Raw genomic sequence first — 27,991 nt, 5'->3', positions numbered from 1 at the left:
TGAATAACTGGAGTCCAAAACAAACAACTTCTTTTCAGTTTTTATTCAGTCAGTATTTTCTTTATAAAATTACACGTATTTTGGACAAAACAATATTATGAAGATTTACTGCAAGTTTGCAAGATATTTTTAATTTTCTGTAATCAACAGAAGTTTATATAATTATGTAGCACATCCTTCTTTGTTGAGGCTATTCTCAAGTTCAGAGATGCCCGTGTACTGATCCCTGAATTCGGCAGTTTGGCTTTCCTTGTTTGTCGGCCAGTATTCAACCCAGGTGTGCTCTCCCAAGATGTACTGCAGACTAAAACAACAGCAAAGTGAAGACATATTGATCATTTCCAGTATAAGGGTCAATGACAAAGAAGGATGTACAAGGTGATAAAAAACATTGTATTAAATTGTGTCATGTAGCTTAATGCTAATTGTAGCTCTAATGCACCTCTTGCGCCACGAGCTATATCCATGGGCGTAGGAGCCATCTAAGTTTTGCCCCCCCCCCCCACTATTTCCCAATGTAGGATTTGTTTTGCATTGCCTGCCTATCTCTGCCAATTTTGGAGTCTCCCAATTAATCAATTCTGCAACTTTTAAATCCATAATTCAATTTTGAAAAACGGCCGGTATTCTTCAGCTGCTTATGTCGTCAGTCGACCATGACTCATGCGCATCTAGGTGACACGGATAATAGTACGCATCAATATGTTCCTGGGAGATCTGTAGTCTGTACAGATCTGAGAAGCGCGCAAAAGTTCCAGAAATGTACAAAGTGCCCTGGCCTTAAATGACAAGGTAAGGAAAATAAGACTAAACCAAAATTAAATAACCAAGACTTGGTTGGTATTTTTCTCAGGAGATGTTTTGAGCATTTTACTTCAGACACCGGATTATCAGCAAACTGCCAAGAGAACTGCTAGCTGGCTACTCAAAATAAACTAGCAATCTATTCAGTCAGCATATTTGTGTTTGATCTGTGTGAAAAGCTTGAAATATAATTGCAAGACCTACTTTTAGCTACCAAGCAAGCTTTCCACAAGGGATAGATTGATTTTATTTTATAGTTAATGGAAATCAAATCAACCATTTATTTGAGTTAATTAGTACATGACTGATTAACAGTAATGTAAATGCTAAATGCCCTAATACATGTTGATACTACAACAATGCAAAGTATATGCTTTTAACCTTGCAGTTTTTCACATATCAGCCTCAATTTCCCCATTTCTTTGCACAAAACTCTGTCATTTAATGGTTTATTTTTCAAAAAATTTCCCTGGAAATTTACGCCCCTGGATATATCTATTTAGTGATCTATTTTGTTAAAAGAAATCACATAAAGTCCCAAGAATACTTTTTTGTTTCTTTTCTAGAAAGACTTAAGAAAATGTAAAGTGGGATTAAGTATTATTGATGGACAAGCAATGGATGGACAATATATGCTAATGATGGCTGAATACAAACAAAAGAATAATGAAGAAAAAGTCTCATTCACAGCAGAAGTGTGAACGGTTCGTTGTGTGAAAACAATGCTCAATAGACTGCAAACGAGTGTTTAAAGGTCAATAAAATAATTAAGTAGCATATCATCAGCTTTCTCTAAAAACTCACGACATGGACTTACAATATTCTTCATAAAACGCAGAATTTTAGAAATATCATCCTCAGATTTAAACTGAAGCATGACTGCACTTGTGGCTTCACTTTAATTGTGTTTATACGCATAATTTTTATATATTTAAACGTAATATTCTTCAAATTCTTACGTTTGAGCTTATGTATCTCCATATTAACATCAGTTTAGGGGTTAATTCAGAAATTTTGTTAGTTATAGATGTGTATTCAAGCCATTTTTTTCCCTAAATTATACTTCTTAATGCATATTTTAAATAACAGAACAAAATTCTTCTCATCACTGAGTCAAAATCAAGCTTGTACAAACTTTAAATACATAAAGCTCAGGAAAATCCTGTTATTTACAGACACAGAGTGGACACTTACGTTCCTCCGAGCTTTGGCAGGTCAGTGGATTTGCCCATGATGAGGTACGACTTGCCTTCTTTCAATCCCAAATGATCTCTGCAACTGGGACGAGCCAAAAATGGTCTGACTCTCCCATCAACATCCTCATCAGTGCCTACAGGACAGAACAGTGTTTAGGACACACTTTCCCTGTAGTGCAAATCAGCCTCATGCTGAATATGCATTTGAGAGAATCAACAAGAATCGGACAAATTTCATGAGCGTGGAGGGACCGTTGTACCTTCTTTCAGCACTTGCTCCACCTTCAAGTGATAGATGTCAGAGTCCTGCGCCAGATCCATCCCCACCACTGAGACTTTATACACTGTCAGACATACATGTTTTATCGTTATCTACATGTAGAGCTGTAAGGCTTTTTAATCATGGTCCAAACAAAGAGGCATGAGCAATTTGTCGTTGAATTAGTTTTGTATTATTTAATGCTTAAACATTAAGTATAATATGCATTATATAACAGGATTTATACATCCATTCATTTTGAAAAGAAACAGGGTCAAGAACTTTATTTTTGCATTTCGTTGAAAAAAAGGAGCATTAAGCATTAGAACAACATGAGGTCGTGTAAATAATAAAAACACACTTACCATAATCCATGCCAGCTTCACAGGCTTTAATCAAGCGCTCCCCTTCCTGGACACCATTTTTCCTCTGGTAACTGCAGTTTTCTGAGTTAAGAGAAGTTAACAGTTCATACTGTTATTTTTCAAAGATTTTTTATTTTTCAAACTCTTTTTTCAAAGGTTAAATCTAGATGTAGAGGAGATGATTTCAGTCATAATTAAATGCCAGACTGTTTTTTTTCTGACACTTTGACTGGTATTACAAGTGGACGGTATGGATTAATAATAAAAAAACTACAATGCTAAAGGATATGGTCTTATTGTGTTGTTATGTGTGTGTGTGTGTGTGGTAATACCTTCAGCACACTGGCACATGTCATCCTTACACAGTCTGTATATAGCGCCATCTCCCCGGTTAGGGTGGAAGTACTTTGTACAGCGTGCATCTGGAAATGAAACATGTGACTTATTTCCTGGAAAATGTGTTATTGTTACAATATTTGCTGAGAAAAAACGTCCAAATGAAGATTATTCAAAGGCATTATTGATGACTAAATCAATGAATAGACTTTTTTTTAGGATATGGAACTGGGAAATAAATGGGCATGTTAATTTGAGAGCTCTATTTTAATTAAACAGAAGTGTGTGTGTGTGTGTGCGCAAAAAAAAACGTACTGGGCGAGTAATATTCATATATTGTGACAGCAGCAGGTTGAAGCAGACCCACATCAAGCATCTTGTGCATTCTGAAGGTGATTCTTTGTATTTCTTTACGCAAAACCTAATGATACAAAAACCAAAGCAAATGTATGATTACATATATTGTGCACTGAATGCAAATAGTTAAAAAAATATCCAATCGATAAATACATTTACACTGCAACTCTCATTTACAACATTCTCTTGTGCTTTAAAATATTGTGTGAAATATAAATTTTATGCTCACAAGTGAAATAATGAGCACTTTGGAACATCTGTCAGACAATCAGAATCAATAATTCAACAATTGATTATAGAAATATAAAGTCACATGGTTTTCAGGTCCCGCAATGATCAGGCAACAGAGTCTGCTGAAATACCTTGTCTAAGTAGAGGATGAGGGATCCTCGGTCAGACAGCTTTTTGTCCATCTCAAATTTCTGAATGTATCTCTCCTTCCCTGTGGACAACTGAAGACAAGAACATGAGAAAAAATTAGCAATACATGATATGATCATGATAATTGTCCTGTTTGTAGACGTTTATTAGTTTCCTTATCGATTAACATAAGCTACTAGAGCTGAGACGCTCGGGAGGTTTTTTTCTAGAATGAAGTCGTCTCGGGTTAGAAACGCTGCGTCGGAAATCGACACTTTGGGGAATGCCTTCGGCATGAGCGTCTGAAGTCAACCATTCAATCTTGATTGGCGTAGCCTAATCACGTCACTCGTGACGTCGCATGTGACGGCAACGCGGAAGCTATGTAAGGGTTAATGCCCGACGAGGTGTCCATTGTCAGGTTTTAATGGACGACGGCGAGGCGTAAACCGGCCGACGCGCAGCGGAGGACGGTTGCCTCCGCCGAAGTCCATGAAAACCTGACAATGGACACCTCGGAGGGCATTAACCCGCTTATACCATGGTCACTTGCCAAATAAAACATTAGTTTATATTTTAATTAGGCTAAATCTAGTTTTTACAAATAATAACTTGCCTTGCCTGCCTGACTGTTTATTTAGCAACCGGAGATATATATAGTCCGCTTAGCTCGTATCCCTTCAGGTTCACAAATGCATTTTTTTTTTCATGAAACACAAAGGTAGGTAGGCATAGTTTTTTTTTTTATTACTCATAAAACAATTAATCAAACAACAATAAAAAAAAACAATTAGCTCTGATCTCCAGCGATTTGCGCTTAACGTTATAGAGGGCAATAAATTAATCAGATCAAAGAGAGGGTAATTTGCCTCAGGCTCCTTAGGCTTGAAACGCTGTAACGTTCAGCCTTCTCCTGCCTTGGTTGTCTGGACAGCTGCGTAAAACTCCCGCAGGGTCTCATTCAGGGGTGCGTTTCCCGAAAGCATCGTTATCCAACTATGGTCGCAAGTTACGTCGTTACCAATAGAGTTCAATGGGGCAGAGCAGCAGCGGTGTAATTTTCTCCGTTTTATTTACATTTTTTCTTTCTTCAGCAGCATACCAGTCGTCAAAGTTGCCATATTCTCCATAAATGTTAAAAGAAATAGCACGAAGTCGCTCATTGTTGTATTAGGCTATATACGTTAGATGATAGAGCATGTGACTGCCTGTTGCTATGGTTACTCACAGCCGTTGTAGGCAGCGCATTTATTTATTAATTTCGAATGGTAAACAGGCATTTTCACCAGAACTACTTTACTAGGTGTCCTCTATCACTTTTTAACGGACACCCTGCAGCCAATCAGAATCGAGTATTCACCCAGACCATGGTATAAAAAAGGACGCCGGATCATAGTAGCGTCAGCTTCTGATTGGTTGAAGCAAGTCGTTCTCAAGAGCACGAACAGTGTGCCTGAGGGACGCAGCGTTTGAGGGTAACAGTCGAAACCCGAGGACGTTCTCAAAGCGTCGGAAATCGACACTTTGGGGAACGAGATGCCATACTGAGAGAATACGTCCTGGTGTGAAACATCCAGTATTGGGGAAGCTACTCTGAAACTGTAGTTTGACAAGCTACTCGTAAGTTAAAGTAGTTAAACTACAGTCAAGCTACTCTTTTAAAGTAGTTAGCTACACTACAAGTTACTATCAAAAAGTAGCTAGCTACATTGAAACTACTTTTGCTTTTTTGAACAACGTATATTATTAATAACTGAATAAGTGTCTGAGGACAGAAGGGGACAACAATATTCTTTTTTAATTTTTACAACATAACTTTATTGCATTGTTTCAAAAACATTAAAACAATGCAATAAAATTATGATTTCAAAAAGTATTGTTTTATTACACACAACACCCAAATATTTCAGAATGTTTGTCAAAAGTGCAAAATTGCAACAAATAGCCTACAACATTGCAAGAAAAATATATACATCAAACGTACTGTAAATTGCATGTAGAACATTTTCTCAAAAATACCGATTGAACTTCTGCCGTCACGTCTTGCTCCATTATCATGTGTGTGTCAACACACTTCTGTACGTCAGTTAACCGTTAGCCGCAAGATGCGTGATTAAACAACAGGTGGCGGTAATGGCAAAAAATGAGTTTGTAATCTAACAAGAAGAAGAATATCCGGTAACACTTTACAATACGTGTGCACTAATAAGCATTAATTCATGCTTCACTAATGCACAGATAATACTGAATTAATGTGTAACTACTGATTATTTAAGCTATTCATTAATGATTACCACATTAGGAACTAATTAAGAGTCTGTAAGGTTAATGTATTAGTTCATACATGAATTGTTATTTATTAAATATGTAATTGTGGATTAATTCCATAATAACTCATTTTTTTAACTAATAGCGTTAATTAATATGTTAATTACCAGAATGAGCCAAAGCCTTGTATTTCAACTTCCAGGTAATATGACAGGTACTAATATGCATTAATACATGATTAATTACTTCATTGTTAGTGCAAATTCATGTGCAAATTACTACAATTACTAAATGACTAGTTAATAATGATGTGCCCCATCAAGTAAAGTCATAGCATAATGATACCTTTGCAAATCATTAGCTAATGATTAATTAAAGCAGACAACTGGAAGTTGAAGTGCATAGCTTTGACTAATTGTGGTAATTAACACATTAATTTACACTATTAGTTAAGAAAATATGTTATTAAGGAATTAATACACAATGACACATTAAATTAATAGCAATTCATGTATTACTTAATCTATTAATCATATTGACTCTTTATTAGTTGCTGATGCAGTAATCTTCAATTAATGGTTTAGTTCTTCATGAGTTATACATTAACTCATGATTATCTGTGCATCAGTTAAGGATGAATTAATGCACATTAGTGCACCCGTATTGTAAAGTGTTACCGAATATCCTTGTATCGCGCTGATTCGCGCAGGCTCGACAAACACAATGTAGCATTTGCTCGCGCTACACTGCTACTTGCTGCGAAACGCAGTTAGCTACTGAAAAAAAGCTACACTGTTTAATAAGCAACTGAGCTACTGCCAAGCTACTGAAAAATGTAGTTAAGTTAGTAGCGTCGCTACTTGTAGTTAACTACTCCCCAACACTGGAAACATCTGGCACACTCGTGGACGATAGAAATGAGGCATCACTGCATCAGTATATCAGCACAATACCTCTTCAAGATCTCTGCTTTCCACTTTAAATCCCGTCGGTATGCCAATGTCCAGAATTGTCATGGTGGCATCTTTTTGATCACTTTTGTAGCTGTGAAAGACAGATCCAGAACAAATTTTATTAACAGGTTTTGTAGGTCTCCAGTTTTCCTCCTCCAACTGATTCGGCATTTAAGACTGCTTTCACACTACAGCTTTTTAGTCTGCTTGATGTCAGAATTATCATATTGTAGTAGTATAAAACAGAGCTGTGTGTCTCTGAATTATCTTTCTTTGAAGAACAAGTTGCATCTGCGTCAGAATGCAGTGAAGTTTGAGTCTCGGCTAGTGTAACGGTGGGAATCAGTTGTTAATCGTGTTCATGACGCAAATGTAACGTGGTTATGGGAAAAAGCAAACAAACCAAGTGTGAAAACAGCCTAAATGAGCACATGCCGATTAATTATAAATAAAAATGGTGTCTTGTCACATAAATAAACTTATTAGGAAATGTGTTCACATACAAGAAATCCATAGTGAGCTTGTAAGTTTCACTGGCTCCTTTTAGTTGTGCTAAAGGCAAAAAGTACATAATAATTAACATAAATATCCAACACACATGGCTATTTTGGAGATTTCACATTCTAAATGAATGGAAAGTGAATGAACCCTTGTTGATCTTACTTTCAGATAGTTTTTCCATTTTAACAGTCAGATCAAAAGATGTACAGTCAGACTTCTTCTCAGTAGGTCTGGCGTAGTACAGCGTCAGAACCTAAACGAGCAGCACGTCTCAGATTAGATGTTCAAACGCTTTAATCTTGCTGTTGACCGAATGAACGCTCATGAACACTCACTGAGAGAGTGGCTGTTCCAGTTCCTTTAGCCGTCACATTGAAGTCCTTGTTGATCTCCACCTGTTGAGTCGAACACAGACGCAACCGAGTCAGGAGAATAATCAAATCCATAATGAAATGGAGATATCTGAAGACCTTATTATAGAGGAGAGCCAGTGGGTGGAGCTTGACATCCAGCCCCCCCTCTCTGGACATAATGGGTGGAGCTTGAAAGTCCAGCCACACCCTAACTCCATTCTTACCCCATCCCTTAACCTGGAGCTGGACTTGGGGAAGCTCCACCCATTACGTAAAACTTAAAAAAAAAAGCCCGGGCTTTTATTTTCCCAAATCGCCGAACTGCACTGGCTTGTATTTGAGACAGGCATCTACATGAGACAGACCTTAAATTTGGTGTTGAGATCATTGAGTGTAGGCCTACCCAGACAGCAAACTGACATTGAATCAACGTGGAAACGACGTCTCTCATGACACTGAAACAACGTTGATTTGCTCATCGAATTAACGTTGAACCAACGTCAGACGCGGCATTCTTCAAAGCTAAATGAAAATCGAAAATTGGTTTGCTTTCATAACGTTGAAACAATGTTGATTTCAAGTTGATTTTCCGTTAGTTTTGAAAGAATGCCGCGACTGATTTTGTTCAACGTTAATTCGATGAGCAAAACAATGTCAGATCAATGTTGTTTCGATATCATGTTTCCACGCTGATTCAATGTCAGTTTGCTATCTGGGTAGAGATAACGATCCAGATAGCATAGGGTGAACTTGTAAGACTAGTCTCAGCAGTTTATGCAACTCGCCCCTGGCCTCTATTTGAGACCGGCCTTTATTTATCCAAACCTGTCGGCTCTCCAGGCATGTAAGAGGCGACTCAGCTATTATTTGAAGTTTTAGGGTATGTTGATAGTGGGCAAGCTGGACATCATTTGGCTCTGCCGTGAGCACCACTTGTTTTATTGACCGAACACAACGCTATTGACAACTAAATATGATAAATGACGAATAACAAAACTATGACAACAAAAACATCCAAGTGATATGAGCACACATTTTGAATAAGGTTGATGAGTTAATCCTCACCTTGTCTGATCGTGTAAGATGCACATTGTCCCTTTTAATAGTATATTTGACTGGTCTGCTTCTTCCTGCCACTGACAGCTCCACGTCCAGATTGAAGTTTTGTCGGTCCTTCACCTGTGTGCGATACTCTGCCACAGCCTGGAACACCATGATGGTCGACTGGAAAGGACAGAAAAGCATTCAAAGTTGCTGTTTGTCACAGTTTATCAGTCAGATGATGAGATGTAAGTGTACCTGTGTGGTGCCAGATCCTCCATAATGGGACTGTTGTGAACGCAGCCAGTAAACTGCTTCTCCTGCTTTATCAAACTCTTTGGCCTTCACGAGCGCCAGCACAGCATAGGCCGTCGCCTCCAGAGAGTGATGACGCTGTCCAGCGACAGTCCAATACCTACCGCCTGATTCAAACACAAAGCGGGAATAGAAACAGGATGTTCCACTACTGTTATTGACACCAACAAGCAGCAAAATGCGATCATTTTTCCATTATTTACACTTGGGTATGGGTTAGAATTATTCCATGTTGTATAAAGCAAAACACTTTTTGGTGACTTGTTACTGACTGTCTCCTTTGGTGGAATGTTTCATCAAGATATCTTTATTGACTTTTTCATCATTGGCCATGGCGTAGGACGTCATCGCAACAGCGTAAGGATTGATCAGTTGTGGAAGTCGACCTTCTAAGAATACAACAGCCTTCTTGATACTTTCATGCAGACTCTATAAAAGTTTGCGTAAGAGGTTAAACCCAAGAAAAAAACTGATAATTTATAAATTAATGTCTTTGATGAAGAGAACAGTGGAAGAGCTGTACTTACAGCAACTGGTCCAGCACAGATCCCTCTGGCCTCTTGCATGGCAATCACAACAAAAGCCGTCAGAGAGGCATCAGCATTGATACCGCGCACATCACCCTGGAATGAAGCACAAATATAAAGTATCACAATTTTTTTTCTAATTAAAAGGAAAATATATACATAACTTTCAACAACAACAAAAAAAAAATTATATATATATATATATATATATTTAAACGCTTGCAGTGTTTAAGTGCAAGAAGACATGTAAGAGAGCTCAATTCACTATATGAGAGGCAGCTTTTTGTGTGCGAGCTCTGGATGTGTAGCCTTAGCCCTGCCCAAAACATTTGAGGTCGGCAAGTTCGGTCTGGACTTGATCCGTTGTGGAGCAACTATGCCCGAACCAGAGTTGTTCAGACCAGCAATTATGTGTAACCCCTCCACCCGGGGCGGGCCTCGAACCCGGATCTCCGGCATGAGAGTCGGGCGCTCTAACAAGGAGGCTAAAGACTGCAGCCTCTAGAGTCTGTCGCTAGAGTGCCGATTGAGATCAGGGGAGTGAGGTTTACTTGCACAGCAACTACTAGCTGGCCTCCGTTACACTCAACCCCCTAAACCTCACTCTCATCCGGGTCACGGCACCAATGTAACCCCTCCACCCGGGTCCTACTCGACCTGCTCCGAGGGGGCCAAGAATCTGGGTCTCCGGCATGAGAGTCGGGCGCTCTAACAAGGAGGCTAAAGACTGCAGCCTCTAGAGTCTGTTGCTAGAGTGCCGATTGAGATCAGGGGAGTGAGGTTTACTTGCACAGCAACTACTAGCTGGCCTCCGTTACACTCAACCCCCTAAACCTCACTCTCATCCGGGTCACGGCACCAATGTAACCCCTCCACCCGGGTCCTACTCGACCTGCTCCGAGCGGGCCAAGAATCTGGGTCTCCCGCATGAGAGTCGGGCGCTCTATGAAGGAGGCTAAAGACTGCAGCCTCTAGAGTCTGTCGCTAGAGTGCCGATTGAGATCAGGGGAGTGAGGTTTACTTGCACAGCAACTACTAGTTGGCCTCCGTTACACTCAACCCCCTAAACCTCACTCTCATCCGGGTCACGGCACCAATGTAACCCCTCCACCCGGGTCCTACTCGACCTGCTCCGAGGGGGCCAAGAATCTGGGTCTCCCGCATGAGAGTCGGGCGCTCTATGAAGGAGGCTAAAGACTGCAGCCTCTAGAGTCTGTCGCTAGAGTGCCGATTGAGATCAGGGGAGTGAGGTTTACTTGCACAGCAACTACTAGTTGGCCTCCGTTACACTCAACCCCCTAAACCTCACTCTCATCCGGGTCACGGCACCAATGTAAACCCTCCACCCGGGTCCTACTCGACCTGCTCCGAGGGGGCCAAGAATCTGGGTCTCCGGCATGAGAGTCGGGCGCTCTAACAAGGAGGCTAAAGACTGCAGCCTCTAGCGTCTGTCGCTGCAGATCAGAGGAGTGAGGTTTACTGGCACAGCAACTACTAGCTGGCCTCCGTTACATATGCTTGAACCAGAGCTGTTCGGACCAATCAAATGGTCAGGGTGGGCTTTATACGATGCTGGACTGATGATCAACAGTAACGTAATCATTCACGTCACCATAGAGCGCTTGGGTTGAATTTGTTTAAAATAAAGGGCTGCCGCTGGAGAATAGAGATGTGTAGATTGCGTCTATTATAGAAGATATCAACAGCGCATTAATTTTAAAATAGGAGTAGAGAACCGTGATTTGTCGATCGGAAAGATGTTCTTGCCACCCTTCCTATGGGATTCAACATACTTTACTTACTCCTGACTAGTTGTAGGTTTATCCAATTGAGTGCAGAGGCATTTTCTTTCCTGGTTTGGCTGTAACACGCCCTATAATCATAGCCCAAGGAAGCATTATCAGACTCATATTCTGACTAGAAATGATGACGTCCGGCTACTGGATGTATCCAGCACAGAAAAAAAAAAAAAAAATGTGCAAGTTTGAGTTCTCTTTCGTGGTTTAAAACCACATTAAAACGCACACACAGAAATCGATTAGCGGAATCAACATTTTTAATTGCGCAAACCTAGTCTTAGTGACATTCAACTTACCACCATCTCTCCATGAATTACAGGTGAATCCTCTTTAAAGGAGCCGTCTGGCAGTTGTTTTTGGAGAACGAGCCACTTCAGGGCACTGCAGAGCACATTTTCCTCTATTGGAGCAAAGTTATTGGCCATAGCGAAGATTTTGGCCACATACGCCGTCAGCCTTTAATAGACAGAAACAAATGCAAATTAGTAACAAATAGTAGTCTGTTACTAATGATCATAAAATAATCAAATATGACAGGAGAAACTGGGCATGAAAATAGCTAAAAACAAATTAAATTGATTGAAATGAAAATACCATGTGCTGCTCGGCCTGTTTACCCACGCAGCGTAGGATCCATCTGATTTACGGTAAGCCAGCTGCCGTTGATAACCTTAAAGAAGAAATATTTTGTTGATTATTTTTTCTTTTCTTTTATTTTAAATCATCGTCAAATTCTTTTATATCTATTGTATCCTGCTGACCTGTTTTGATATGATTAATGGCTTCATTACGCTTGTCCATGCCAACAGTCTCCCACTGATTTGTGCTGTCCAGATAATGAGTGGCAATGAGAGGCAAAGTCATGTAGATCATGTTCTGCTCTCCACATCCATGGGGCTGGACAATAAGGCGACCCATGAAGTCTCCACTGATGGCCTGCTCAACTGTCTGAGAGATCTCTTCACCTGGAAGGTGGAAAGAGGGAAATTCTGTAATCTGGATAGTGCTCTGTATATAGTGGTTCCCTAATAGAGACCTCATACGATAAATTCTTCCACTGTTCAGTTTCCCTGTCAGTGTACCTAGTGTCTTCCCCTAGAAGGAGCAAGCTCCGTCACCACTCACTATGGAAGGTAGTCTTCTCCTTGGTGGAGCCCACCATAGAGACTTTTACCCATGTAGTACTCCCTGCTGGTGAGTCCATAGGATGTATTTCCACATCCCCTTTGGGTAGGATGGATTGTCAGTAGTGTTTGTTTCTTACTGTTTTCTTCTGAGACGCTATCTCAGCTCCTCAACTCAAACCTGTGTTTACTGCATGCCAATGGGCTTACAGTATATACCTGTATGTCCGGTGGTGTGCCCTGGCATGCAAGGAGGGGCAACCAAGAACGTTCCCTCCATCAGGGAGTGAGAGTTATTGTCATATTGATAGGATAGCATCTTGCAGTTGATGGAGATTTGTCGGATGCACATCCTGGGCACGAAGCTCCCGTTCCACCACATCCCAAAGATGCTCTATTGGGTTGAGATCTGGTGACTGTGGCGGCCATTTTAGTACAGTCAACTCATTGTCGTGTTCAAGAAACCAATTTGAAATGATTCCAGCTTTGTGACATGGTGCATTATCCTGCTGGAAGTAGCCATCAGAGGACGGGAACATGGTGGCCATAAAGGGATGGACATGGTCAGAAACAATGCTCAGGTAGGTTGTGGCATTTAAACGATGCCCAATTGGCACTAAGGGGCCTTAAGTGTGCCAAGAAAACATCCCCCACACCATTACACCACCACCACCAGCCTGCACAGTGGGAACAAGGCATGATGGATCCATGTTCTCATTCTGTTTACGCCAAATTCTGACTCTACCATCTGAATGCCTCAACAGAAATCGAGACTCATCAGACCAGGCAACATTTTTCCAGTCTTCAACCGTCCAATTTTGGTGAGCTCTTGCAAATTGTCTCCTCTTTAGTGGAGATGAGTGGTACCCGGTGGGGTCTTCTGCTGTTGTAGCCCATCCGCCTCAAGGTTGTGTGTGTTGTGCTTTGCTGCATACCTCGGTTGTAACGAGTGGTTATTTCAGTCAAAGTTGCTTTTCTATCAGCTTGAATCAGTCGGCCCATTCTCCTCTGACCTCTGGCATCAACAAGGCATTTTGGCCCACAGGACTGCCGCATACTGGTTATTTTTCCCTTTTCACACCATTCTTTGTAAACCCTAGGAATGGTTGTGTGTGAAAATCCCAGTAACTGAGCAGATTGTGTAATATTCAGACTCCAACAACCATGCCACGCTCAAAATTGCTTCACAGCAAAATCCCCAGTGTTAAATTAACACTCTCAGTGTTTATATGAGTCCACACTCAGAGTGTTGTAAGTAACACTGAAGCAGTTTTAAAATTGATGGGATAACTTGTGTTGCACCACTGCAGATTTTTGCGTGTTTTCATTGAATTTTAGTATAGCATGGAGATTGAAGATCAAATTACTGTTTTACGGAGACACATTTATGAATATATAACTTGCAAACTCAATTGGATGAGAAACATGTAGTGACAAAACCTTGATTACAATTATTACAAACCAGCCCCAGTCCTGCTCTAGACTAGAGTCTTCAAATAGGCTACGACGACATTTTTAGTGGACATGATGAACAATTAGAGAGATGTAACCAATTGATTGTAGATAAAGGCTTCATCTCGCTTTAAACAAAACATGCATAAAACGTTTAAGAAATAATCATAAAAACATTTATGAAAAAATATTTTCCCTTACCCTCAATCGAGATGAAGGTGTTGGCAGGGGTGCCTGGAACCCGATCCTCTGGTATTTCAGCTCTAATAACTATAGGTTTCTCCCCTTTTCCATTTAGGATGAGAAAAAGAAGAACAGGAAGACAAAAGAAGAGTAATAATAAGTTATCGGAGTAGTCAGATTTTGCATTGCTTTGATGAGTATTGAGCAAGAAGAGCAGTTGATTGTGATCTCGATTGGTAGGAACTATAATGATATTCGTAGATGTTTTTGTCTTGACTGGATAGAAGTAAACCGGCATTAATTCAATGATTTTATGATGAAGTATACAGTTTCCATGGTTCACAGTAAATCTTACCATCCTTAACAGGATTGAGCTCCACTTTTGGTCTAGGTAATGGAGTCAGCACACCCTCAGACTGAAAAAGAGAAGGAGAGTTAACTACCCATGGTGCTCTAGATAATCTATTCGAAATATGACAAACATCTCCTCTGGATCATTGCGTAACAAATTAAACAGAATTGCCATCAGACGTACCACCACCTTCAGGCTCTTTCTCACTCCATCAGTGTGGACAGAATCATATGCTGCAGCTTTCACCTCAATAGCATGATTTCCCAGCGTCATGGGAATAATCACATATGAAACCGCTTTGCTGGAGTCTTTGTCAATTTCTACTCTTGTTCTGTATTTGCCTTTCTTACTGGCAAAGCTGCAAACATCTTCTGTCTCCATAAACTCCAAACGCACCTGTGAAAACAGGAGACAAACAAAACCCTTCAATATCTTTAGACTTGGGATAGAAACTCCCTCTAAAGTTAATCAATTAAGAAAAGTGTGATAGACATTTCTGTTTTAGCAATGCTCAATGGAGCATTGGTCAAATGGTTGTTACAATGAACTTGGTTTTAATCTATACCATGAATCTAAATTTATTTTTTTAATTTCAAATCTACCTTCTGCCTTTTTGGTGTGTAGTTGTGAATAATGGCCTTGATTTCCAGTTGTTCACCGCGTACAGCTGAATAAGGGATCTTGAGGTCAATGAATAAGCTCTTGAAAACAATAATCTCCTCGGGTTCTGCCACACAGATGCCTTTGAGGAGGAACACAGACACACAGAAGGTTTTAAAGCAGCAGCTCCTGATGATGAGGAGGATGTTTTTCAGATCTTGCGTTTGCAGCTTCATCTTACCAAGTGTTGGTGACAGACTGACAGCCAAGATCTGCCAGGTAGTGATGGAGTCTTTCAGGTAGATCAGTTTATCTGCGATTGGCTCTTTACTGGGATATGAAAAAAAATACATTTAAAAAATAGAAATTTTCAAGAACTCTTCTAATGTTTGTTTGCCATTTAAATCTGTATCAAGCTAAAATGCTTCATAAGCTGGTCTGGTCTGAAACCTACACCATACTTGTTTTTTAGACATTCCCATTACTCATTTCCTATCAAAATTTATGAACGATTTCATGTTGTTGATGTCTAATCAGTTTTCTTGCATCTAAAATAAAACAATTATAATGGGATCAGTGCATAAAATGCATAATATCAAAGATAATTAAGAAAAAAATACATGCTCTTTGTTCTTGAATGAAACTTTAATTTACAGCTTTAGTCTAAAAGTCTCATACTTGTTAGGTAGATCAATCTCTTCCCAAAGCCAACTCTCAGGGAACTGAGTACGTGACACAATCTCTTCAGAGTCTGTATAATAGTCATCTTCATCATCATCACCTGTTGTAACAGATAAAAACAATAATATTTCAGATAATGATAATCAAATAAATGTCATCATTATTCTCTCTGATGACAATCCACAATTACCACTTTCCAAAGTACCCAAGATTCAAAATACCAGTATCAATCACTGCCATCAACTTTATTGAATAAAGCACTATTGACTTGACTTAAATGACCGTTGTGAGAGTTTCACCTACAGTTGAGAGAACATTGTGAAAACACTCTACAACCTTTACAATTTGAGATGGTAGAGCCATCTAGAAGCTTAAAGTATTACTACTTACTGCGAGCCAGAATCATCTCCTCCTCTTCTGTCTTCATGTTTTTGTGGGTTTTCATCTCATCGCAGCATTTCAGGAAGGCCTTTCTGCACTCTGGCCCGTCTACGATGTATGTGGCTCTTCGTTCACAGGTGTAGCCGAGCTTATTATCCCTCATCCCATCCAAGCAGCACTTCTTCAGTTCACCAGTGTATTGACCAGCTGAGAAGATAATGAACAATGAGTGAAGTAGGAGATCATGGAGAGAACTACTGGAGGGAAAGACAAAATTCTCTAACGGCTCTGGATCTTTAACACAGTGAAAAAAATGAAAAAGCCCAGAAGAACCTTTCTGATTTGAATGGAAAAAGTAAAATCTGGGTAAATTCCAGTTCCTCACTCACTCAGTGAACTAGTGACCTGCATGAGACTCTCAGCTCTTCGTTTTCTCTTTTCAGGGACGGGACAATCAGACACTAGAGGACGACACATTTGAATAAATTTGCATATTGTGAAATTATACATTGATATTCCAAAAAAACAAGGAGTCAGACAACTCTGATTTACAGTATAACATTCAACCTTTGGGAAACTCTAAAATGTTTTACTTATTCTGGTGTTGGTTCCTCCTGCAGTGCTGGACTCAAACACCAGACCTGCATCAGTGAAAACCCCCATACTCTCCTTTCCACCTCCTGCCGTACAGCCGGTGTCATGCTTCTCTATGACGTCCCAGATCTAGTGGTGCAAAAAGACACCAGTTACACACGGTTTAAGTCAGAAATGATTGTGTTATGACATCCGAAGAAGGTCCTTCACCTGAGTCTGAGTGAGTCTGTTCTTGTTAAGGACTTGCACAGCCTTGTCAACCACCACCAGCCCAACTCTAGCTCCAGGATCTCCAGTTATCTGCAGCTTGACCTCATCTCCTGTGCCATAGGTATTCATCTTGTTTTTCACCTGAAGCTTGAGCTGTTCAAACGAGAGACACTCAATCAGATCTAGTTGATTAGCACATCAACTCTTTCTTGTGATGGTTGACCCACCGTTCCCATGCACGTGTCCTTCACGTCGACCCAGACTGAATCAGACACCACCTCAGACGAGCCCACGTGATAATAAGCCACAAAGCGGAAGGACGGCACCATGTCTTTGGTTACAGGTAGAGACAGAGTCACCAGAGCTTGTCCTCTCCTCTTAAACCTGTCTGCTTGAACAATCTGACCTTTACTCAAGATCTGGAAATGAGGAAGAATTATGAACAGAATTTAAACATTCATATGGTTACAAACACAAGCTGTGGAAGAAGTAAAATATATTGATGTAATTGATGCATAGTTGAACCATACTCTTTACCATGTATGTGTAATCTTGATCTTTGACTCCTGGACTTTGTCCAGTGTTGAGATTGACTTTCATTTGATCACCGATCTGAAGCTCTGCAGAATCAATGCCGACGTGCAAGTAGTTTTTGGAGCCGCCTTTGGGAACGTAAGCGAGAGCCCTCATCTTCTTCACTGCCTGCTGTTCATCTCTTAATTGTGGATCTTTGGTCTTTGCCTGAAATAATTGAATAAATAAATTTCTGCTGATTCACAGCAACTACAAACAGCTTGTTCTACATTTATTCAATGCCTTACAGTGATTTCTAGCACGGAAACTCCTCCTGGCGTGTTGACGGTTACTTTAGCAATACCATTTGATTTTGTTTGACCTCTGACCCCTCCCGGATTGACATCCACTTCCACATTTTCAGCAGGCGTCTGGTCAGGATTTGTTACATAGACCTTTTATAAAACCAAGACCAAACAAGGAAATACATCAGCCATCATCTTGTCTGTTAATATATTGTTAAAATGGTTCCTCAGGTCCTGTAACCCTTCAGGCACATAAAGTCAGTATTTTATACCGAGATATCGAAGGGCATCCCAGGTTTGAAGAATTGAGGTGTTTTTTTGAAGTGGATGGTGTACGGTGACTTCACAATCTGAATTCCTCTCCTTTCTGCCTCCACCATTTCACTGCCTGAAACACACACACATATACAATCACACAAATGCATGTAAACAAACAGATGTACAGTATCTGTTGAGTCTTACCACTTTCTGTTAAAAGACTGACTGAAACATAGATTGATCGTCCAACCAGCTGGTTAATGTCTGGAAAGGTGTTGGTGATCATCTTCCTGGTCAGTTCTGCAACACCTTCTCCTTCCCTTATCTATTCATATATGAGAAGGACAATAACATCAGTCTACAAGACAAGGTAAAAGTGTATTTAATGTTTTAAGTTGTCTGTAGGTGAAGAGAGATGAGATTGATCCCAACTTGTAAACTGTTTAATTTTTCTCACCTCAGCTTTTTGCAGAGAGGCATCAATAGTTATTTTCTTCTCACCGTCCATCACACCAAACATCACAAACGCATTTCCGTGCACCTTCTGTCCGAACAGATACCTATTAAAGCATGTACAATTCCAGCTGTAAAAACGGATGGTGACGGCGACTGCTTGATCCACTTTCAAAACAATACATTTCAGTCATATTAAACAATACTGTATATACGAGTTGAATAAAAAGACAACAATGGTTATGGATTCTGGATAATATAGTATATAAGTGTATTCATAAATTAACATTACGCTAGATTAAAAAACGGTGTAAAAATATTAGTTTGTTAGTTCATAATACCTAATGCAATAATTATCTGAAATGTTACCACATATTTTAAAGTGCAGATCTACTGGGAAACAATATAAATACTACCAGTAAAAAAAATAGATGCCCTTTGGGAACTACGCAAAATACGTCTTCCCAGACGGCTACAGAGTCGGCCCACATCTGGACTGTGTGGACACTATGTTCCTGTCTGGGTTAGTTGCTTTGAAGTTATACTATCTCAAACACACTGGAATCACAGGACCAAGGTTTGGTTACTCATTGTACATTATTTATATAAATCAGAACATGTCAGATACTGCAGGCTTATCGAGTGGTGTTCCTCAGGGTTCTGTCCTGGGACCGATTCTTTTCCTTCTATACTCCCTCTAGGACAGTTTCAGGATGTCTCTTATCACTTGTATGCAGATGACATTTAGTTATACTGTTCCTTTAAGCCCACTGAGTTATTTAAAGGGTTAGTTCACCCAAAAATGAAAATTCTGTCAGTATTTACTCACCCTCATGTTGTTCCAACCCCGTAAGACCTTCGTTCATCTTCGCAACACAAATTAAGATATTTAAGATATTAAGATCGCTCCTGCATACTAGTCCATAGGCTTCTTCAGGGAATGACTCTTGCTGTCCTCGAAAAGTCATTAAAGACATCGTTAAAATAGTCCAAGTGACTACAGGGGCTCAATCTTAAGTTTATCAAATGACGAGAACACTTTTGTGCGCAAAAAAACAACGACTTTATTTCAACTATTCACTTCCTTCTCCATGGGCCTGTAGTCAGTTAACGTAGTGTGATTGCGTAGAGCTACGTCACACGTAGGCTCACTATTGGCCGACGCTGGTCATGTGTGTGTGATGCGTGTGACGTACAATAACAGAAGCTTACGCTATTAAACTAGTAACCTGACTCGCGCAGAGGGAGAAATAAACCAATAGTTGAAATAAAGTCGTTATTTTTGTTGCGCACAAAAGTGTTCTCGTCGTTTGATAAACTTAAGATTGAGCCCCTGTAGTCACTTGGACTATTTTAACGATGTCTTTAATGACTTTTTGGGGACAGCAAGAGCCAGTCCCTCAAGAAGCCTATGGACTGTATGCAGGAGCGATCTTAATATCTTAAATATCTTAATTTGTGTTCGGAACATGAACGAAGGTCTTACGGGGTTGAACAACATGAGGGTGAGTAAATACTGACAGAATTTTCATTTTTGGGTGAACTAACCCTTTAAACTGTCAACTGTCTGAGTAGGATCAAGCAGTTTTAATGTTGAACCAAGACTAAAACTTTAATTATTGCCCGTGAGCAGAGCATCCCCCAGATAAAGAAACACATTGGTGACTTGGGTTCGTCTGTTCAGCCCAGTCTCAGGAGCTTAGGTGTTGTTTTTGATGTCCATGTCTCTGGAGAAACACTCGAAACAACTTATTAAAAACCGTTTCTTTCAATTAAGGAACATTTCTAATTGTCAAAAGCCGAGTTGGAGATGCTCATTCTTGCTTTTATCTCGTCTCGCTTAGACTATTGTAACAGTCTTTTTATTTGCCTTAATAAGAAGGATCTTGGTCGTCTCCAGAGTGTTCAAAATTCTGCTGCTAGGCTTTTAACCCACACGAGTAATAACTCCAGTTTTAGCTTCACTTCATTGTTTACCAATGATATTTAGAATGGACTTCAACATTTTGGTTCCAACTTTTAGAGTTGTATACATCTCTGACCTGATACAGCTGCGTTCATCCTCACGTAGTCTGAGATCAACAGGCCAGAGACTATTAATTGCCCCACTTACACATTTTAAAAATTAGGGGGGACCGTTCATTTCAAGTTGTTGCACCCAGGTTGTGGAACGCTTTGCCTCCTTCCATACGCGGCTTGGATTGTGTGGAAAACCAGACTGATCTCATGAAGTAGCGTGTGTATGCCACGCCAATTCGTATTTCCATTTTTGGCGTGCTATCAAGACGCATAATCGCCTTTCAGCGTGTTTATGAACGCCGTTGACTTAACGTTATATAAATATATGACTTACCTCAACCCCGTCCCTAAACCTAACCGTCACTGGGGTTAATGGCATTTATGACTGTTCCCTTACCAAAAAGATATGACTTACCTCAACCCCATCCCTAAACTTAACCGTCACTGGGGTTAATGGCATTTATGACTGGAGATTTGACTGCGTGTTCAGACACGCGGAGTGACGCGGACGTTAATGGCGTAGACATATACGCATACACGCGGATAACAGAGATAACACGCCACCTGACTCGAAAGTGGCGTGTATGTTTACGCAAAAGTCATGATGTCATGTTGGGAAAACTCTGCTTTTTAAAGAGGCTTCTAACTAGACTGTAGGGTGGTTATGCTGTGTGTACGTATTGTTTAATTTGTGTATGTGATGTATTTATGAGAGTTGTAAATGCTTCCTTTTGTTGTGAAGCACTTTGTGATCTTTATCTGAGAAAAGTGCTATACAAATACATTTTACTTACTTTTACTGACATTTTCAGTTAACATACAAATCTATTTTAAATCAGTGTGTTCACACATTATAGATTTATTTTCAATATAGTGAAGCAGAACATATGTTGTCTTACTTGGCTTCAATGTCAACCGTCAGGCTCTCGTCAGCCACATAGAAGAATGATCTACTGGGTTTTAATTTCACTTCAAATGTTGGAAGCACTATAAACCAAACCAGAGAAAAGACAAATTAATAAATACATTATCGTAGTCATCACATTTTTACACAACATTCATATTTCTAACACCAATCTTACCGTATTCTTTGACCTCAAAGTCAGCAGTAAATTTTTTCTGAGGGGTGTTGGCGAACTGTGTGACAACCTTCCACATCCCAAGACTGAAAAATACATCCAGAAACACAAATATGTCTGATTTCATAACATCAAAAAATATTATAACAGACCATGAACAGGGTTTTGCTGTTTTTTTTTGTTGTTGTTTTTTTTGTTTTTTAATTATTATTATTGATAAGTACAAACCATAGACCAGGGTTCCTCAATTAAAAGTTATGTTTATTGTAAGCATGCACTGCAGTTTTGTCTGCTGCTTTAAATGCTTGAGGGTTTTAAAGCAGGGTGGACTCTGTTTGGCTGTCAACCAATCAGAATCAAGCATGTTTTTATAATCAATCTTTTAGTCAATGCAGTTTTCAGTTGATGAATGAACAGAACTTTATAGAGCGCCTCACATCAAACAATGTTTTTTTAAGGATGATATTAAAACAATAAAGACTGTTTTGGCACTCTTTAATGTGTAGATCACTGTTGCCTCAGATCAAGTGAAGCTTTCCGCTTTACTATTAGTTACGGCACGAATGAACATCAGAAGGTATGTCGAAAGATATCATTAAGGTAACATGTCTCATTTAATCCCTCGATCAGTGTTTCAACCACGGAAAGACGTCAATAAACCACTTCGAGAACATTAGACAGCGTGCAATTGAACAATGACGCTGTTTCAGAATTATCAGCGATATCACGCCAGCAACATGATTACAGTGATGTTACACTGAACGACACATTTGCCTTCAGCGCAGACCCTCATGTGGGCCGCCTATTGAGGAACCCTAGCATAGACGGATAAAATGTGACGGATAAAACACACCTGGCAACCTCAGGAATGGCGTATTTTCCGGACTTCATCCCTTTCACTGGATATATCTTCTCTGATGAAACTGTGATGCCTTGTGGATTCTTAAGAAATAGAAATCAGTATCAACACTGTGTTTACTGAGATCGTCAGTCACATGCTCATTACAGCTGATATGTCACAAATGAAAGAATATATGTATGTGTGCGTCACGTGTGAATCTATACAATTGTGTACCATGATCTCCACCGTGACTCCAGACTGACTCAGGGGTTTCAGGTTGGGTGTCAGAGAGAAAATCCTGTATTGAACTGAAAAGGAGATCAAAACAACAAAAAAAAATTAAATACTTTGTTTAAAAGTTTTAACTGTTTTTTTTTTTTTTTTTTTTTTTTTACATATTTGAGACGCTTGTCATTTAGTGTGTAAAAAAATGATACCATAAACATCTTTACTATGCATTATTATAGCAACACAAATGCAATCGGCTTGTAACGGCTGAATAAACGATAAAAAAATAACTTGTTAACGGCATAGCTTGTATTCTACAGAGGTGTATTGCATTCACTTGAAGAAAAAAAATCTACTCTGTTTTTCTGAATTAACGAGTTAATTTTTCATGAGAAAAAAAATTTGCTCTGTTTTTCTGAATTAATGAGTCAATTTTTCATGAGAAAAAAATATTTTGCTCTGTTTTTCTGAATTACCGAGTTAATTTTTCATGAGAAAAATTTTTTTTGCTCTGTTTTTCTGAATTAATGAGTTAATTTTTCATGAGAAAAAAATTTTTTGCTCTGTTTTTCTGAATTAATGAGTTAATTTTTCATGAGAAAAAAAATTTGCTCTGTTTTTCTGAATTAATGAGTTAATTTTTCATGAGAAAAAATTTTTTTGCTCTGTTTTTCTGAATTAATGAGTTAATTTTTTATGGAATTTTTTTTTTTTGCTCTGTTTTTCTGAATTAATGAATTAATTCAGAAAAACAGCAAAAATAAATTTTCTCATGAAAAATTAACTCATTAATTCAGAAAAACAGAGCAAAAAAAAAAATCCATAAAAAATTAACTCATTAATTCAGAAAAACAGAGCAAAAAAATTTTTTCTCATGAAAAATTAACTCATTAATTCAGAAAAACAGAGCAAAAACTTTTTTTCTCATGAAAAATTAACTCATTAATTCAGAAAAACAGAGCAAAAACTTTTTTTTCTCATGAAAAATTAACTCGTTAATTCAGAAAAACAGAGCAAAAACTTTTTTTTCTCATGAAAAATTAACTCATTAATTCAGAAAAACAGAGCAAAAAAATTTTTTCTCATGAAAAATTAACTCATTAATTCAGAAAAACAGAGCAAAAACTTTTTTTCTCATGAAAAATTAACTCGTTAATTCAGAAAAACAGAGCAAAAACTTTTTTTTCTCATGAAAAATTAACTCGTTAATTCAGAAAAACAGAGCAAAAAAATTTTTCTCATGAAAAATTAACTCATTAATTCAGAAAAACAGAGCAAATTTTTTTTTCTCATGAAAAATTAACTCGTTAATTCAGAAAAACAGAGTAGATTTTTTTTCTTCAAGTGAATGCAATACGCCTCCGTAGTATTCCAACATACAGTATATTACACATGCTTTTTTTTTATTTAGCTTGAGACGGCTTGAGGCTAAATGCAATTCATTATCACTTGTCTGTGACCTTTCCAAAAAGCAAATGCAGCCATTTCAGACCGTTTTCATCCTTTAACGTCATATAAAACGCTATATGCAAAAACGGCGCTATACTACGCACATGGCACCCGTTATCGTTAATATAACACGCGAACCCAAGACGTTATAAATCCTTTAGCGTGAATATGACACGCACACCCTACCCCACACCTAAACTTAGCCCTCACAGCGCGTGTTATATTAACGATAACGGGTGCCATGTGCGTAGTAGCGCCGTTTTTGCATATAGCGTTTTATATGACGTTAAAGGATGAGAATGCGTTGGCCATTTCGTGGAACAATCCAGAGGCCATTCACACTCCATCTGTCCTTCTTAATTGCCAGTCTATGTGCAAATCTACGCGATCTTTATGTTGTCATGCTGACGTAACAAATTTAAAGTTCGCATTTTGTGTTATTTCACTCTATATTTTCCGTGTTTTCAGCTCTGAATCGTACCTGTGCTGGCAGGCGTGTAGATGGGCTTGTCTGTCTGTACAAATATATATCCAGACTGGAATGAGACCAAGACCACTTTCTCCAGGGTTTTGGAAGGAAACTGAGCTTGTAGATACACATACTGCTTCTCCAGGGGATCATCAGAGAAAAAGTTCTGATCATCGGGGATCTGGAGAACAGAAAATTAATAAGTTCTTTGCCAATTTTGAAGAAAAAAAAGTAACAATTGAGTAACAAAATGAATTGTACAAGTGCAGATGATGGATTACACACTTACACAAGCAAAAAACAAAAACAAAACAAAAAGTCAAAAGTGACATCACCTTTATATCTGTAAGGATCTGGTAATTTTTGTCCCCAGTCAGGGTCACTGTTTTGGACAGTATCTCCCGGTCTTTCCTTGGGTGGTTCTTCACTACGATCTTTACATCAAGATTTCCTCCATTGTAATCCTGAGCCTCCACAAACACGTTCTCTGAGGAACCCACTCTCAGCAAATTAGGAGCTGACAGAACAAACCTGAGGAGATCAAATCACAGTGTGTGAAATCTTAAAAATTAGATTATTAATAACTCTATGAACAAACGGTGTGTTTAATACTCACAGCGGGTCACACAGTGAGAGCAGGGGTGAGGAGAGAAGAACAACAGTCAGACACAGCAGCTTCACCTCCATCGTGTCTATGTGTGTGTGCGTGAACAGCAGAAGTTCAGATTTATACCTGCCTCCGTAACCCTGCTCTCTCTTACTGACACCCCTCTTCCCATCATGCCTATTAGGCAACAGGTTCGGGAAGGGGAGGATCTTGGAAAGATTTCTTTTGCAGGATTTCCAAAATTACGAAAGAAGCGCCAATAATTCCACTTAAAATATTGTGTATGATGAAAAAACAAATTATTATGACGAAGCTGGGTCTCAATATCATGTGCGTTTGTCAGCGACCATTATTTATTTCTTAAATAATCCTCATTATGGTTGCAATTCATGAACCCTCTGAACTATAGGCACAACTGCCTCGCTTAAAGAAGATGCTTGGTAGATTGCATTCCAAAAGTCCCAAATGAAAATATTGTGTCAGCTGTACTGTATATGTGTTCATGAGTCTGAAATGCACATAGATGCAACAACAGTGAAAAACAGGCATGTTTCAGTGTGTTTGGTCTTTCCTTTTTTTCAAAGAGAGATGTGATCAAACTCTTAAAGAGTCCTCAGCAGTGCATTTCAGATTTCTCATAAATCAAACTTCATGTGTAAATACAACCTTTGGTAAATTGGCAGCTGCTCTATTGATCTTCCAAGGGTCGGGAGAACTATTGAACTGTATATTTTCATGAAAATGTGCTCAAGTTGATCTGGAATGAGGTTTGTTGACGAATGCGTTTTGCGCAACATTTAACTTGTACAACGCTGGCAGGAACAAAAGAGCTGGCGGGTGTAGAATGGATCCATGTGCAGGGCTTATTATTGCAAACGAACAAAACAAGGAACACAAAGCACCAGGGAACATGAGGATCAACAAAAACCCAGACCATTAACATGTACAACAACGAACAAGGTAACACAAGGGATATTTATACACAAGATAACAAGGGACAGGTGAAGGCGATTGGTTGCTATGGGAACAAACAAAGTCAGAACACAGGAACAATGCAGCTCCTATCCACAAGTTTCTGAGCGGCGCTCCTGTAAAAAATAAAGTGGGTGAAACTTCCGGTGACGCGGCGGAAGTAGCATTCCAATGGTATTTTGTGTGTTAGTTAGCGAAGAGGCTAGCTGTTTTTCTGAGAATTATTTTACTATTTAAAGACGCAAATCTTTATGAGAGATGTCGTTATGGAGCTCAGGGACAACATGTGCTGTTCGCGGTTATATGTATAACGGACTAAACTAATTCAGTGGCTTAAACGTGATTGTTTTGAACATAAGCTGAAAACGAAATCTGAGTGATCCTACCAACGACTGTAGTTTCCATCACCTCCCAAAGACGACGAATCTTCCTGTGTACATTTGTTTAAATTCTTAATATTCTACAAACTCTATCAGCATGTGATACTGTTCGCTACTGATGTTACACCTAAACTCACGATCAAAGCCTGAGTTGACAGAATACCAAATGTGCCAGTTAATGTATTCCAGTAGCACATTCATTTATAATTTTGAATAAACTCCAAAGCACAATGACTAAGTGTGTATTTTTTATTTTAATTGTTTGTCAGCTCTCACAACTGTCTGTCACCATGCCTTGATGAGTATTGATTATTAATGTTATTATAATACTCCCAATCAACTACTGCGGAGGGTAAAGGTACTGTTATTTCACCCTTTTTCATTTCGTTGAGGTTGTGTTCCCACATCGTTAGCTAGTTTGGATCACTATAACTTGAATGACTGTCAACTGTTGAATGAACGAGTGTTAAGCATGTCAGATCGCGCTTTGTTTACTTCCAACCGGAAGTCGCGCCCACTTTTGACGCAAGGCCTCATGGGGCGTAGGAAACTTGTGGATAGCAATGGATGAATGGATTTTTTTTCCTCAGGAAGACTACAATACAGTACACTGTCTGATGTGGCAAGTTTTATTTTTCGTTAATTTAGCAACTGTTTCGAGTAAATACCTGGGGTTGTGTTTGTTTTCTTCTAAACTGTGTAGAGCACGTTGTCCGGAAACTTCACGCCCATTACCTTAACAGGCGAAAGATGTGCTCCTGTCAAACGTAAATAATGGTGTCGATACTGCATATCAGTATGAGATCAGTATCGGACCCAGAAAGAAGCGATGATGACGAGAGTCAAGGTTTGGCATTGGTTTACATTCTTGATCAAATCGAAAAATTACGTCAAAATACATTTACAAAATTAGTGCATATGCAAATTCAGGTCCAAAATTTGTTTGTACGCATTTGTCGTAGACACGAACTAACTACGTGGCTATAAAGCCAGCGCTGGTATTTGATAAAACTAAAACATGACGTCTGAAATTATACATGCAAATACATTTAAAATGATTAAGTCTTACTTACTTACTGCCTCTGGTTTTAAAGTTGGAACTGCTTCATGTTTTAGGAACAGTTTCTTGTTGAATCCGGCATTGAATTCGTGGAGATTGTCTTCCGTAAGAGAGCTAAATTACGATCGTCATTTTCAGGAACATAAATTGTATCCATTGTTGACGAAGTACAGCGTCCGTGGGAAGCTCGAGCACGGAAGACCTGACAGCTGGTGAACACAACACACTCGACGAGCAGCAGAAATATGCACATGCCCTTTTTTTGCATATTCCGGAGGGAGGGTTGATGAAAATGAGTGGGTTAGTGACGTCTAAAACCCAGCTGTAGTCCCAATCCAGTCGTTTTT

The 27,991-nt window shown here is 39.2% G+C and overlaps 1 protein-coding gene across 1 annotated transcript; it reads right to left on the bottom strand.

Annotated features, from left to right (window-relative positions):
- Positions 1-28: 28 nt before the first annotated feature.
- On the bottom strand, positions 29-25,396 carry LOC120459623 (complement C3). The gene is made up of 41 exons (XM_039647112.2): positions 25,242-25,396; positions 24,961-25,156; positions 24,638-24,806; positions 22,714-22,787; positions 22,492-22,580; positions 21,642-21,724; positions 21,459-21,546; positions 18,545-18,647; positions 18,292-18,412; positions 18,102-18,217; positions 17,833-17,979; positions 17,549-17,752; positions 17,239-17,430; positions 17,012-17,164; positions 16,801-16,930; positions 16,597-16,668; positions 16,217-16,414; positions 15,824-15,926; positions 15,387-15,475; positions 15,148-15,287; positions 14,729-14,941; positions 14,549-14,609; positions 14,212-14,295; positions 12,196-12,399; positions 12,029-12,104; positions 11,731-11,890; positions 9,636-9,731; positions 9,381-9,537; positions 9,052-9,215; positions 8,818-8,976; positions 7,735-7,794; positions 7,562-7,652; positions 7,402-7,450; positions 6,899-6,989; positions 3,680-3,769; positions 3,276-3,381; positions 2,957-3,046; positions 2,625-2,705; positions 2,261-2,344; positions 1,999-2,134; positions 29-304 (listed from the first exon to the last, which is right to left on the bottom strand). Exons 1-41 carry the CDS (start codon positions 25,310-25,312, stop codon positions 163-165), a joined length of 4,932 nt encoding a protein of 1,643 aa, XP_039503046.2. The 5' UTR covers positions 25,313-25,396; the 3' UTR covers positions 29-162.
- Positions 25,397-27,991: the final 2,595 nt, after the last annotated feature.

Source organism: Pimephales promelas, chromosome 6, assembly GCF_988280905.1.
Source record: "Pimephales promelas chromosome 6, fPimPro1.hap1.1, whole genome shotgun sequence".
Taxonomy (NCBI): domain Eukaryota; kingdom Metazoa; phylum Chordata; class Actinopteri; order Cypriniformes; family Leuciscidae; genus Pimephales; species Pimephales promelas.
The sequence above is the reverse complement of the archived record's forward strand: the minus strand, read 5'-3'. Positions and strand labels throughout refer to the sequence as shown.